The sequence below is a fragment of the Komagataella phaffii genome, chromosome 3 (genome assembly GCF_000027005.1).
Source record: "Komagataella phaffii GS115 chromosome 3, complete sequence".
Classification (NCBI taxonomy): Eukaryota; Fungi; Ascomycota; class Pichiomycetes; order Pichiales; family Pichiaceae; genus Komagataella; species Komagataella phaffii.
The window spans coordinates 521,881-533,935 of record NC_012965.1 but is presented as its reverse complement, the minus strand read 5'-3'; the positions used below and the strand labels follow the sequence as shown (position 1 = coordinate 533,935).

The 12,055-nt window shown below is 41.5% G+C and overlaps 8 protein-coding genes across 8 annotated transcripts; 7 read left to right on the top strand and 1 right to left on the bottom strand.

Annotated features, from left to right (window-relative positions):
• Positions 1-5: 5 nt before the first annotated feature.
• PAS_chr3_0267 (TFIID subunit (48 kDa)) lies at positions 6-1,241 on the top strand (the record flags this gene model as incomplete). The annotated part of the gene is made up of 1 exon (XM_002492440.1): positions 6-1,241. The coding sequence occupies one exon, from the start codon at positions 6-8 to the stop codon at positions 1,239-1,241; it is 1,236 nt and encodes a 411-aa protein (XP_002492485.1).
• A 145-nt stretch (positions 1,242-1,386) lies between these two features.
• Positions 1,387-2,244, top strand: PAS_chr3_1173 (uncharacterized protein; the record flags this gene model as incomplete). The annotated part of the gene is made up of 1 exon (XM_002492439.1): positions 1,387-2,244. The coding sequence occupies one exon, from the start codon at positions 1,387-1,389 to the stop codon at positions 2,242-2,244; it is 858 nt and encodes a 285-aa protein (XP_002492484.1).
• Positions 2,245-2,562: 318 nt separating this feature from the next.
• On the top strand, positions 2,563-4,209 carry PAS_chr3_0266 (Putative protein with similarity to the allantoate permease (Dal5p); the record flags this gene model as incomplete). Its single annotated transcript, XM_002492438.1, has 1 exon — positions 2,563-4,209. One exon carries the CDS (start codon positions 2,563-2,565, stop codon positions 4,207-4,209), a length of 1,647 nt encoding a protein of 548 aa, XP_002492483.1.
• Positions 4,210-4,782: 573 nt separating this feature from the next.
• On the top strand, positions 4,783-8,219 carry PAS_chr3_0265 (Non-SMC subunit of the condensin complex (Smc2p-Smc4p-Ycs4p-Brn1p-Ycg1p); the record flags this gene model as incomplete). The annotated part of the gene is made up of 2 exons (XM_002492437.1): positions 4,783-7,583; positions 7,640-8,219. 2 exons carry the CDS (start codon positions 4,783-4,785, stop codon positions 8,217-8,219), a joined length of 3,381 nt encoding a protein of 1,126 aa, XP_002492482.1.
• A 52-nt stretch (positions 8,220-8,271) lies between these two features.
• PAS_chr3_0264 (Ferrochelatase) lies at positions 8,272-9,396 on the bottom strand (the record flags this gene model as incomplete). Its single annotated transcript, XM_002492436.1, has 1 exon — positions 8,272-9,396. One exon carries the CDS (start codon positions 9,394-9,396, stop codon positions 8,272-8,274), a length of 1,125 nt encoding a protein of 374 aa, XP_002492481.1.
• A 150-nt stretch (positions 9,397-9,546) lies between these two features.
• On the top strand, positions 9,547-10,356 carry PAS_chr3_0263 (Mitochondrial outer membrane protein; the record flags this gene model as incomplete). Its single annotated transcript, XM_002492435.1, has 1 exon — positions 9,547-10,356. One exon carries the CDS (start codon positions 9,547-9,549, stop codon positions 10,354-10,356), a length of 810 nt encoding a protein of 269 aa, XP_002492480.1.
• A 137-nt stretch (positions 10,357-10,493) lies between these two features.
• PAS_chr3_1172 (uncharacterized protein) lies at positions 10,494-11,405 on the top strand (the record flags this gene model as incomplete). The annotated part of the gene is made up of 1 exon (XM_002492434.1): positions 10,494-11,405. One exon carries the CDS (start codon positions 10,494-10,496, stop codon positions 11,403-11,405), a length of 912 nt encoding a protein of 303 aa, XP_002492479.1.
• A 22-nt stretch (positions 11,406-11,427) lies between these two features.
• On the top strand, positions 11,428-12,036 carry PAS_chr3_0262 (Thymidylate and uridylate kinase; the record flags this gene model as incomplete). Its single annotated transcript, XM_002492433.1, has 1 exon — positions 11,428-12,036. The coding sequence occupies one exon, from the start codon at positions 11,428-11,430 to the stop codon at positions 12,034-12,036; it is 609 nt and encodes a 202-aa protein (XP_002492478.1).
• Positions 12,037-12,055: the final 19 nt, after the last annotated feature.

Below are 12,055 nucleotides of genomic sequence, written 5' to 3'. Positions count from 1 at the left end.
AAACAATGTCATCGACTCCAGATGGGTCAACTCCAGTGGATAGTGGAAAGAGAACATCGGATCAAATTGACGTTGGGGAATATAAACGTGTTAAAGTAGAGCGAGGCAATCGTTCTGAAACCGTTGATTCGGGGCTGATTGACATGAGCAATTCTGTTGGAGCGTCGTTAGATATTCCCACTCCTGATCAATTGAATCCAACAAACACTGGAGTTCAGACCCCCTCATTGCACCAGCCAGGCGAATCAATCTCAGCACATTCTCTCTCGCTTCCAGGAGAGACAAGTGTGGGCGGCTCGACAGGTATTAGCAGGGAAAATACCCCTCAAGTTAGACCGGACGTTTCTGTCTCACAAAGTTCATCACAGTTACATCAAAGGAATGAGTCGTTCCCTGGGTTAAGTGTCAGCAAGAGTACTACATCTTTGAATAAAGATACCATGTTTGACAATCGCAAACGACTTTTGGGAAATAATGGAGCTAACCCCAATGGACAGAAATCCTCAGATCCAGAAAAATTATCTGACGCATTGACTGCAGCAGGTGTAGACCTGAAAGAGGAGGAGAGTCTGTTATCTCAATCTACTGTGATACAACAAAGTAGGAGACAATTGAGTACACTGAGTTCATTCCTTCACCCAGTGCATCTAGCAACTTTTATGAGAAGAGTCATGGAGAACAACGGACTAAGAAACTATGTGGACCATGACACGGAGCTTTTATCCTACATGTCCTCTGCGTGCGAAGGATTCATGGCCGGCATCTTGACAGATTCTGTTATCCTTGCGAATCATCGCAAGCGACCTATCAAATCTAAATTAAAACACTCCACTACTCCTAGATCTGACGTGTCAAAAGTTTTGAGAGACATAGCAACAAAGCAAAAAGAGAGAGAAGAACAGCGGGTGCAGAAGAGAGTTACGTTGGACATTGAGGGACAAGAAGATGATGGGAAATCTAAGCAGGATAATGAGGAAGTCTTACACCGAGCTGCCAATGCCACAGCCATGATGATGACTTCCAAATCAAAAAAGAAAAAGTATAGCTGGATGAATGCTGACTCAGGCGCACAGGGTGGTAAAACGAACTCCGTTCTTGCCAGAGGAGACTCCGGTATTCGCTATAGAGATGCCAGGGAAGAGCCCGGGCTTGTTCTCAGAGACTTATTAGGAGCATTAGAAGGTAGACGGATGTGTGTTGCCAACACTGTAGTCAAAGGATATGCCAGAATGAACGATTAAATCATAGTAGCTGTATATTAGTAAAAATGATATTAGTGGGGATATCCCGCACTATTATTTTCTTGCCTGTCTCATCGCGCGAACACAAGACAGAAGTTAGCTAGCTCTTCTCCTAGGAGTCAACACATCTGGTACCGACTGAATCATGTCTGAAAGGAAGGCAATCAACAAGTATATTCCTGCGGACTTTGATCCTTCCCAGATTCGTCGGACGAAAAAGAAAAAGAGCACAGCTCTACCGACGGTGAGACTGATGGCTCCCTTTTCAATGAAATGCTCAAATTGTGGAGACTATATATCCAAATCGAAAAAATTCAACGCCCGCAAGGAGACCACAAAAGAGGATTACTTAGGCGTCAAGATCATAAAATTCCACTTTAGATGCCCTCTTTGCAGTGGGGAGATTGTGTTTAGAACGGATCCTGTCAATGCAGATTATGTGGTGGAGAAAGGAGCGGTACGAAACTTTTTGCGATCTAACGTCAAGGAACCAGAAAAGTTAGAGACGCTGGAAGAAACACTGGACAGATTGGAGAAACAAGCAGAACAAGACAAAAAGGAAGAATTAGCCAAGCAAAAGGGGATTCACAAGAAATTGAACGACCCAGATGAGGATATAATAGTGCAGGTAGAAAAGAAAATGATAGAACAGCGTGAAGAGCAAAGGCGGATGGATGAGCTCGATGACCTGAGATCAAAAAATGCCAGGATAGAGAGAATAAAACGCTCGGAAATATCTCTGGAGGACAGAATTTTGAACGATGACTCTGAGTCTCTGGAAAAAGAAATTGCATCCAGAACTCGGGAAGCCTTTGAGAATAAAAGACCACTAGAAATTCGCCCAGATGATGAATTCTCATCTAAGGAGGCGAAGAGCGTTAAATTGACCGTCACTGCTCCCAAGCGGGCTTCGAGAGCTTTAATTAATTCACTTAGTGGCAACAGAGAACATTACAACGGTATGCCAAGATTGTCTCTTGGATATTCTTCTGATTCTGAGTGATAGGCGAATATTATTACGATTTCTATGCTCATTATCTCGGAGAGCCGCCTCAGTTCCTCACAAGAACCACACATTTAGTAAAGTCACGTGCTATAGTATACGGAAATGTTCCATATATTTTCCTATCGTAGATAGTGACCAAGGAAAAATCAGCTGTACGTTGCTGCGAACCCTTGATGCAAGTCTTTCACCATTACTGCCTGAAGCTATGAATGCGGAGAATGCAAAATCCACATCGCATTTTTCTTTTTATGAATTGGTTTTGACAACGTATATAACAGGGATACAAGCCCCCTACCAGACTATCAGCAAACCACTATGACTAGTCAGGGTTCTTCTGAGATCAAGCAAGAACACGCAGCAGTAGCTGATTCGGTGAACTCTTCAGATGATGGATTTCAAGTTCTGACCATCATTAATAGAGAAACCCGTGAAACTATCGTTATCAAGAAGGACTGGACCGATGCAGAAGAGCAAAGACTCGTTCGTAAATTGGATTTCATTATAACTCCACTAATCTTCTTTGGATTTTTCCTTCTACAACTTGACAGAGGTAACATTGCAAATGCCTATACTGACGTTAACTTGATTAACATGTTGGAACTGAACAACTACCGAATTAATATTGCAAGTGCTTTATTCTCGTTAGGTATTGTCATTTTTGAAATCCCATTCAACGTTGCTCTTCAAAGAGTCAGCCCTTCAGTGTTTTTGAGTTTTCAGATTTTTGCTTGGAGTTTGGTTGCGACTCTTCAAAGTCAGTTCACCAATTTGGCTGGATTCTATGTTACCAGATTTTTGGTGGGTGCCTTAGAAGCCGGCTATATCCCTGGTTGTCTTTATTTTCTCAGTACATGGTACAAGAGATCTGAACTAGGTTTAAGACATACTTTGTTTTTCTATGGTAATCTTACCGCCTCAGCTACCAGTGGATTAATTGCAGCCGGTATCTTGAGAGACCTCTCTGGTGTTGGTGGTATGAGTGGATGGCAATGGATCTTCTTTGTCGAAGGAATAGTCGGTGTAGGATTTTCCTTTATATTTTTTGCATTTTTGCCTGATAGCGCTGCCCACCCTGCCGCATTTTGGAACAAAAGGTGGTTTTACTTCACCAAAGAGGAAGCTAGAATCTTACGTGACAGAATCTACGTAGACGATCCTGCCAAGTCCGTGTCTACTAGGACAACTAACCACAAAGATGTTTGGGAAACTTTTAAGAAACCCATTCCTTGGTTGCATGTGTTAATCACAATTTCCTCTATGCAGACCACTGCTGCCCTGTCGAGTTATATTCCACTTATTATCAGATCTATGGGCTTTGGTGTATTTGAATCCAATGCCAGATCTTCCATTCCACAATGGTGTTCGATGGTACTGATTTTGCTTTTGAGTATCTCAAGTAAACACATCAAGCCCAGAGGTGGTTCGATTGCATTTGTGTTGATTTGGCAACTGGCTGCACAAATTGCTCTTAGAGAGCTTCCGGCTTCAGCCTCTCCCACCGCAAGGTTCACCGCCCTGTGTTTCCTGGTGACCGCTGTTGCCAATGGTCACATTTTGAATACCTCCTGGTTGAGTGTCAATATAAAAAGTCCTAGGGAGAGAAGTATTGCACTTGCTATGCTTATCATGGCCGCCAATATTGGTGGTATCTGTGGTGGTCAAATCTTGCGAGACAATGATAGACCCTTGTATAGAAAGGGATTCCTGGCTCTTATCATCTTAGACGTATTTTCTGTTTTGCTAGTGTTTTTCACCATTTGGTACTACCACAATCTGAACAGAAAACTTGAAAAGCTACACGGAAAGGAAGAGCTAGTTGACGAAGAGGAAGAGAAGGAGGCAGAAACTGTCGAATCATTGCATGAAACGGTGTACGTTGGATTCAACACGTCTGAGGTCATGGATAAGGAGGAAGAAGAAAACACTTTTGTCAGAAAGCCTAAGTACAGATATATTCCATAGGCTAGTTGTTATGTTCTTGTTTTATGTTTAATATCATTAATCGTATTGTAACTGAACCCTTATAACGTTGACCATGTAGTAGGCGATACCGCGTGCGTTCGATACAAATCGCACGATAGGTCAGATGACTTTTTTAAAGATTAGCACCGTGTTCCTGCCTTGCAAAAAGTGGCTTTTCGGGGTTTTCTCTGCAGCTATGGCTTTGAGGTAGGTTTAATGTGCGTCGGGTTTTGCCTAACTGGGCTATTCCTAGTATTTGGTAGAGGATAAAATTTCAAACTCTGGAAGAACACCACAGTTGGCGCCACACATTTCTGAGCCAGAAGCAGCGACTGTTCACGCGCATGAAAACTGATGCCATCTTGGAGGAGCGCCAAAAAATTATTGGAGATCACGCAGGAATTACAGAATTAATACCGGCGACGCTTATCTAATCCACTAGGCAGGTTTCAAACCGCTTATATAATTCGCTTCTGATATTCGCTTACCTAATCACTATTGAGACATCTCGCGGCTATGTAAACAAACATAAACATATTACAGAAAGACCTAGGAGACTACTTTAATCGTTGAATGGATTTCACTTTCGTTGTCTCTGAAGCTCTCACCGAGTTTCAGGCCACAGAAAAGGGTCAGCTTACTTTGGAAGATTCACATTCAAAATTGGAAGAAGTCACCGATGCCCTAGCCCTTTCCCCAGAAGCAATAGGTAGATCCGAGATCTTTGATCTCTTGAAAGATTTGGTGCTGGCATCTCCAACGTTGAACCAAAAGCAAAGAGACCAAATCGGGTATTTGATCTGCTCTACTATCAGCAGTATCGCCAAGAACACATCTACCTTGATCGAGAGCGGAGAAGTTGACTCGTTTCCTGTCTATAAGAAATATCTGGAACTCTATGGATTTCTAATGCATTGTCATTTAACCTTTCTAGCGTTGGAGGACCACTCAGCCGCAGTGACTACACAGAAAATTCGAAGGGCTACGAAAAAGGATGTTGATCTCTTCAAGAACCACTGCTTGCAGTTGGAAAATGCACTGGAAGCTACATGTACCGTATTTGGCGTGAATCTTGAGAGATTGTTTGAAACAACTCCAGAAAGAGACTTATTTGTCAACTTATTTACTAGACCGGTTTATCTCCTGATGGAAAGTGAACAGCGGATTAAAGTCACGTCTGTAAAACTTCATATCTTCAAAGTAATCTGTATTGGAATTAGAAACCATGGCCATGCTCCAGCTGCTGAAAGCTCAATACTACAGAATTTGACCTATTTTCTGCATTTGGCCGTTATTATGGCTGAGTTGCTAGACAACTTGAGTGAACAATATAATTACAGCCAATTAACTGATGAGATACTTAGGAATGTATCCTTGAAAGAGTTTAACCCAAATGATGCCAATGGCCCACGTTCCATCTCTTTGTTCATAGCCAAATTATCTGAGTTGAATCCAAGGTTAGTATTACGACAAATGACATTCATAGCCCAGCTGTTGGATAATAGTTCTCACATGTTAAGATGTGCTGTTGTGGAAGCTTGTGGTAATATTGTTATAACTTTAGCCAAGGACGATATTAGTTTAGAAAACCACCAATCTCAAATTGAGACTTTGCTAAAGTTGTTGGAACAAAGATTTTTGGACCAGAACCCTTATGTGCGTACTAAAGCAATTCAAGCATTGTTGAAACTCTGCGAACTGAAAGAAAGGTTTTCCAGAAGGCGTTACAGGTTTTTGAAACTAGCTGTCAGGTCTCTGAACGATCGTAATCCCTTAGTCCGTCGGAATGCAATCAAACTAATATGCAAAGTGATACTGACTCATTCTTTCTCTGCGATGCATGGCCCCCAACTTGGCCTCTCTGTATGGCAAAAGAGACTTGTGGATATCCAAGAACAAATAAATAGCTTGGACGGATCTTTTTCGTCTGAACTAATACCGACAGGTGATGCTAATAATACTAGTAATACCATCAATTTAGAGCAGGACCAAGATTTTGAAGGGGATATCACAATGCGTACAATAGAGGAAGACTCTACGATGCCGACTCCGGGATCTTCGGAGCAAGATGCAGATAAAGATGAACACAATGAAAAGGAAGTTGTTGACTACGAGGCGCTAAACAAACTCAAATTGACACATCAATATTATAAAGATGCTATTAAGTTTATTAAGACAATCCATAGAGGTACCAAATTGGCAGCTGTAATTCTTTATTCGAAAAACAGAACAGAGGTTCTTGAAACAATGGATTTCTTTGTTTTAGCTGATGCCTACGGGATAGAGATAGCTGAGCTTGGAGTCAAGAAAATGTTACACCTCGTTTGGATTAAGAATAACAACGACGAAGGAACAAGTGTATCTTCCCATTTAATGGAATGTTACAAACAGTTATTTTTTACTACGCCTGCCACGGCCACTCCACTAGAAAAGGCCACTTACATTGCCAGCAACTTAGTTGCGTTGACAAAGTCAGCATCTGCCTCAGATTTAGCATCTTTAGAAAAGCTTTTGTGCATGATGTACACTAGTACTGAGAATGATCTGATTGATGATAACACAATAAAGGTTTTATGGAAAATATATCAGGCTAAGGACAATAGTGTCTCGATAGAGCAGAAGCATGGCTCAATAATCATCCTCAGTATGCTTTCATTAGCTGATAATCAAATTGCACTAAGAGGTCTAGACCAATTGCTAAATATTGGTCTTGGGGGTGAAAAAGTCGAAGACATGATTTTGGCCAGGTTCTCATGTGTGGCTATTCAAAGGATGGTGCCTCAGGGTAAAAAAATTGGACACGAGAAATTCACACTAGAAAGAAAAGATGAGATAATCAATAAGCTTGTCGATATGGCAGTGATGTACTCTGAAGATGGTGAATGGTATGGTGCAGCTGAGCATGCTCTCAATGCAATTTTTATCATTTCTTCTCATCCAATCGAAGTCGGTTCTAGTTTATTGAAGAAAAAGATTGAAACGACTTTTGGAGAGGTACTTCAAGAGAAGACAAGAATACGAAACCTGACGCAGCTACTATTTTTGGTTGGTCATATCTCTATTAAAACGATCGTATATCTTGAAAAGTGTGAGGCAGAATTTAAGCGTCGAAAATTGGAAGCTAGTTCCTCACAAGGTAAACAAAAGCCGGATGAGAGTAAAGAAGTAGAGAATGAACTGGAAATGATAGGGGGAACCTCTGAAGATGATTTTTCTGATGCTATTGCTTTTATCAAAGAGAAGGAGTTATTGTTCGATGAAAATTCTCTACTCGCAAAGTTTGGTCCTCTTGTCAAAGAAATTTGTGCCAACAACCTTGAGTATCAAAATACCGAACTTCAAAGGTCTGCAGTATTGTGCTTGGAGAAGTTCATGTGCGTTTCTTCCAAATTTTGTGAAGAGAATCTCCCACTTTTAATCACTATCATAGGAAAAACTCCCCCGATCCTATTATTCGAAGTAATGCGGTACTGGGTCTTGGAGACATGGCAGTATGTTTCAATAATTTGGTGGATGAAAATACTGACTTCCTATATCGTCGACTTCACGATGATAATATCATGGTCCAACGTACATGTTTAATGACCATAACTTTCTTAATTTTAGCAGGCCAATTGAAGGTCAAAGGACAACTAGCAACTATGGCCAAATGTTTGGAAAATGAAGATCAAGGAATATCTGACATGTGTAAACTGTTTTTCACCGAACTTGCTGCTAAAGACAACGCTATCTACAACGGATTTATAGATATGTTCAGTGGACTGACAAACGATAAAACTCTTGAAAAGGACGCAATGAAGAGAATCATCAAGTTCCTAGTTCCATTTATTGGCAAAGAGAGACACCAAAAACAATTAGCCCAAAAGTTGTTGCATCGTCTTGAAAAAGTGGAGACCGAAGATCAATGGAACGATGTGGCGTTTGTCTTACAGTCACTCCCCCTGAAGAACAATGAACAGGTTCAAGAGGCACTTGCGGAAGGGTTCAAAGTAGTACAGGCTAGGTCTTGATTATGGAGGCTTTAGAAGCATAAATTTAATTAATAAATAAAGATGTCTATGCTCAATGGGCTCTGAAAAACTCTTTTGGATCTGTGAGGGAATTATCTGACACTACTCCCAGCATGGAATCCAATGGCAACTGGTTGGAAAATACAACCTTCGAATCAATGTGACTCTTCACTAGTTCTGCCAAGGAGTCAATGAAAGTTTGGTCTCCGTTCAACGATTCAACTCGCTTTACTTTTGAAGGATTAGGTAGTTCTTGAATCAGTTCAATATCCAGTTCATGGAGAGTTTCAATATGATCAGAGGTAAAGGCAATAGGAACCAAAACGACTCCAGGAACATCACTGGATGCTAGCTGCTTGGTAATTTTTTCAGTTTGAGCACCCAGCCAAGGCTTTGGGCCAACCTGTGATTGCCAGGTTAATTTATAAGGATTTGAGAAGTTAAGTTCTTTCATAATGGCAAAGACACTCGCTGCGACTTCTGCAGGATACGAATCTCCTTTATTGACAATATCCATTGGTAAAGAATGAGCACTGAATTGGAGGACGACGTCTTTTGTGTCAGTCAGTCCATTTTCAGTTTTGAATCTGTTTAGAGTATCTTTGATATGAGCTGCGAAAGTTTTAACTAAGGCTGGGTGGTCAGGCCAGCGATCTATAACTGTCCATTTAATAGATTGATCAGGGTCCAAAATTTTCGATTGCCTGTAAAGTTCGTTAATCGATGATCCGGTGGTTGAATAACTAAATTGCGGATATTGAGAAAAGGCAATGGCCTTAGTAATTCCATCATTTTTCATCTTTTGTAAAGTATCTTCAGTGAGAGGATTAGCGTATCTGAAGGCAACATAAGGCTTATGAGGAGCCGATTGTGGACTGATAATGTCTAATTTTTCACATAGTTTAGAACTCTGGTATTCAGACCACTTTCGGATAGGAGACCCACCTCCGATAGCTTTGTAGTAGGATTCAATTTTGGGTGTTCTTCTACTTGCAATGAAGCGGGCCAGGATGTTCTGAAATCTGCCAAACGGGATTAAATCTCCGTCCGAGAAAAGACGAAATAAAAAGTCATAGGTTTCCTTGACAGTGGAGGGACCACCCATATTCATGAACACTATTCCAGTGCCCTTGTTCAGACTCGAGGACACGGTAGATTGGAAACGACGGTTAAGCATCTTGTAAGTTGTCTAGAAGGAAGGAAATAATTTTGCGGGCGGGGCCTGAAAGCAATGATCTCGGATGCTTAGAAGCAATCGAGGGCGGGCCACATGCTTGGAAGTGAAATCTATTGTTCCTGCAAAAAGTTCCTCGTACTTCTCGTTTCCATGTCTTTAGAGGTTAATTGGGAGCAAATTGCCTCGAGTGAAGCAATCAGAGAACAATTAGTGGATTGGTTGAACGATCAATTGAAGGCAGTGGAAGTTCCCAAATACTTAGCTGATATTCATGTGACATCACTGTCCTTGGGGTCCAAGGCACCAGAGATAACAATAAGAGACATTGGTAAACCTTTTGATGATTTTTATGACATTGAAGAGGAACGTGCTGGCACGGGTGAGGGTGATGAAGATGATGGTCGAGTTGCACCAACAAGCACACCAATGAAACATCAAACTTCGGGTTCATCAGATCAGACTGATGCTTCCAATCCCATATCCCCCTCAACCTCACATGACCATGAAAATGACATGCAGTTCGTCACCGAAATCAAATACGACAGCGACATTTGTGTTGAAGTTGCAGCTCAATTATTGATGAATTATCCGGCGGAAAAGTTTATATCTCTTCCGGTTCGCTTGAAACTATCAGACTTACTAATTCATACTCTAGCCGTAGTAGCTTATGTCAACCACCGGGTTTTCATAAGTTTACTATGTGATATCAGTGAGAATGAAGACACAGACAACACGGAAAGTCATTCAGGGAACTTAAGAGCTCTTTCGTCGAAGACTGCTAGCCGCATAGATGTGGTTAAAAGGCTGAAAGTTGAAAGTGAACTAGGATCTTATGAACCAGACAATGGGTCAATATTAAGGTCAGTTGGGAAGATAGAGACATTTCTAGTGGACACAATAAGGAATTTACTAGTTCAAGAGGTCGGATGGCCTAATTGGATTGAGTTTCAAGGAGTGTAATAATACCCCAAAAAGTTCAAATCTTAAATGCTTATATAATAACGTCATCGCGCGACAGGCTCATCATTGACTCGTTCGTCTATTCACTTGATCTTATCATCCTTGCTCCCTTATAGCCTCTAAGCTGCCCCGTGTCCATGTATATACGAAAGTTTCACTCTTTGGCAGCGCTGTCGAAGCAGCAGATAAATCACTATGATATCCTAGGGGTTCCTCCTCACGCATCTAAGGATGAAATCAAGAAGCGATTTAGGCAATTGAGCAAAAAGTATCACCCAGATTTGAACACCCACTTGGAAGAGCCTGATAAGAAGGCCAATCATGACAAGTTCATACAGATTGTTAATAGTTATGAGGTGTTAAGTGATGACAGTACAAAAACGCAGTTTGATCGTAATCGTGGGGTAAACGAAGAACAATTGCGAAAAGCAAAGAGGCAAGAGTTTCATGATAGATACTATGGAGATGCAAAGACGTATTCACACCGACCCAGTGGATATTACAACACCAAGAAGAATCGTGTGCATTATGGAGAAGGCGTCAGATTCAGAGGAAAATCGCAATTTCATGGTGAGTTTAATGAGCCATCCAACTACGATGTTCCCCATTTCGATTACGACAAACACCTCGCAAAGAACATTGCTTATGAGAAACGGTTCACGGGTGCTAGGGGCTATAGAGGTGGAGATTTGAGGTCTCATCAAATGACTCATCGATCAATAAATCATGGAGTACGAAAAGACATTTTCATAGATAAAGAGAGCGGATGGGGAGGTGTTATGGCAGGTTTGGTGATCTCATTTTTTGGTCTTTCATTTACAGCTTGGGCGTTGAGTACTAAAGAGGCTAGGCCAGGTCAGTATCACCGTGAACCAACGCAAAAGACCACTTCAAAAGTTCAAAGCTCATCATCTCAGACAGACAGTGCTCCTTCCCACGAATTCGCGAAATCACCGGAATCTCCTTCGAAATCTCCGTCTGAGAAATCCCCTCCTGAGAGTAATTCCTCCAACATCACGTCAACTTTGATATCGCGTGCGTCCCGATAGTTCGATAGATTTGTCTGCCGACATGAGGGCACCTTTGATTGTTATAGAGGGCTTAGATCGAACGGGCAAGTCTACACAGACAGCTAAATTATGCCATCGTCTCAATGGCTTCTTGGTAAAGTTTCCGAACAGGGAAACTCCAATTGGAAAACTGTTGAATCAGTACCTGACAGACGCGAGTAATCCTATGCCGTTGGAAGTAGCTCATTTACTCTTCAGTGCCAACCGTTGGGAAATGGTCAAAAATATTGAGGATCTACTAAGTAAAGGAACTCCTGTTGTGATGGACCGGTACGTTTATAGCGGAGTGGCGTATTCCATGGCTAAAGGCCTCGACATCGAATGGTGTCTTGCTCCTGATAAAGGACTACCCAAACCAGACGTTACTATTTTTCTAAAGGCCAACGATCTTGATAGCATAAGTCAAAGAGAAGGCTTTGGAGAGGAACGATACGAAGTTGCAAGTCTGCAAACGTCGGTAAGGAACAATTTTGAAATTCTACGGTCTCGTTACGATGAGTGGAAGGTAATTATAATCGATGGCAAGGATATTGATCAAGTGCATGAGCACATATGGGAACTGGTTTGTCCTTTAACCCGAGGAGTAACTACTGGATTGAACAGATTTTAGATCTTGAAACGGAACGTAT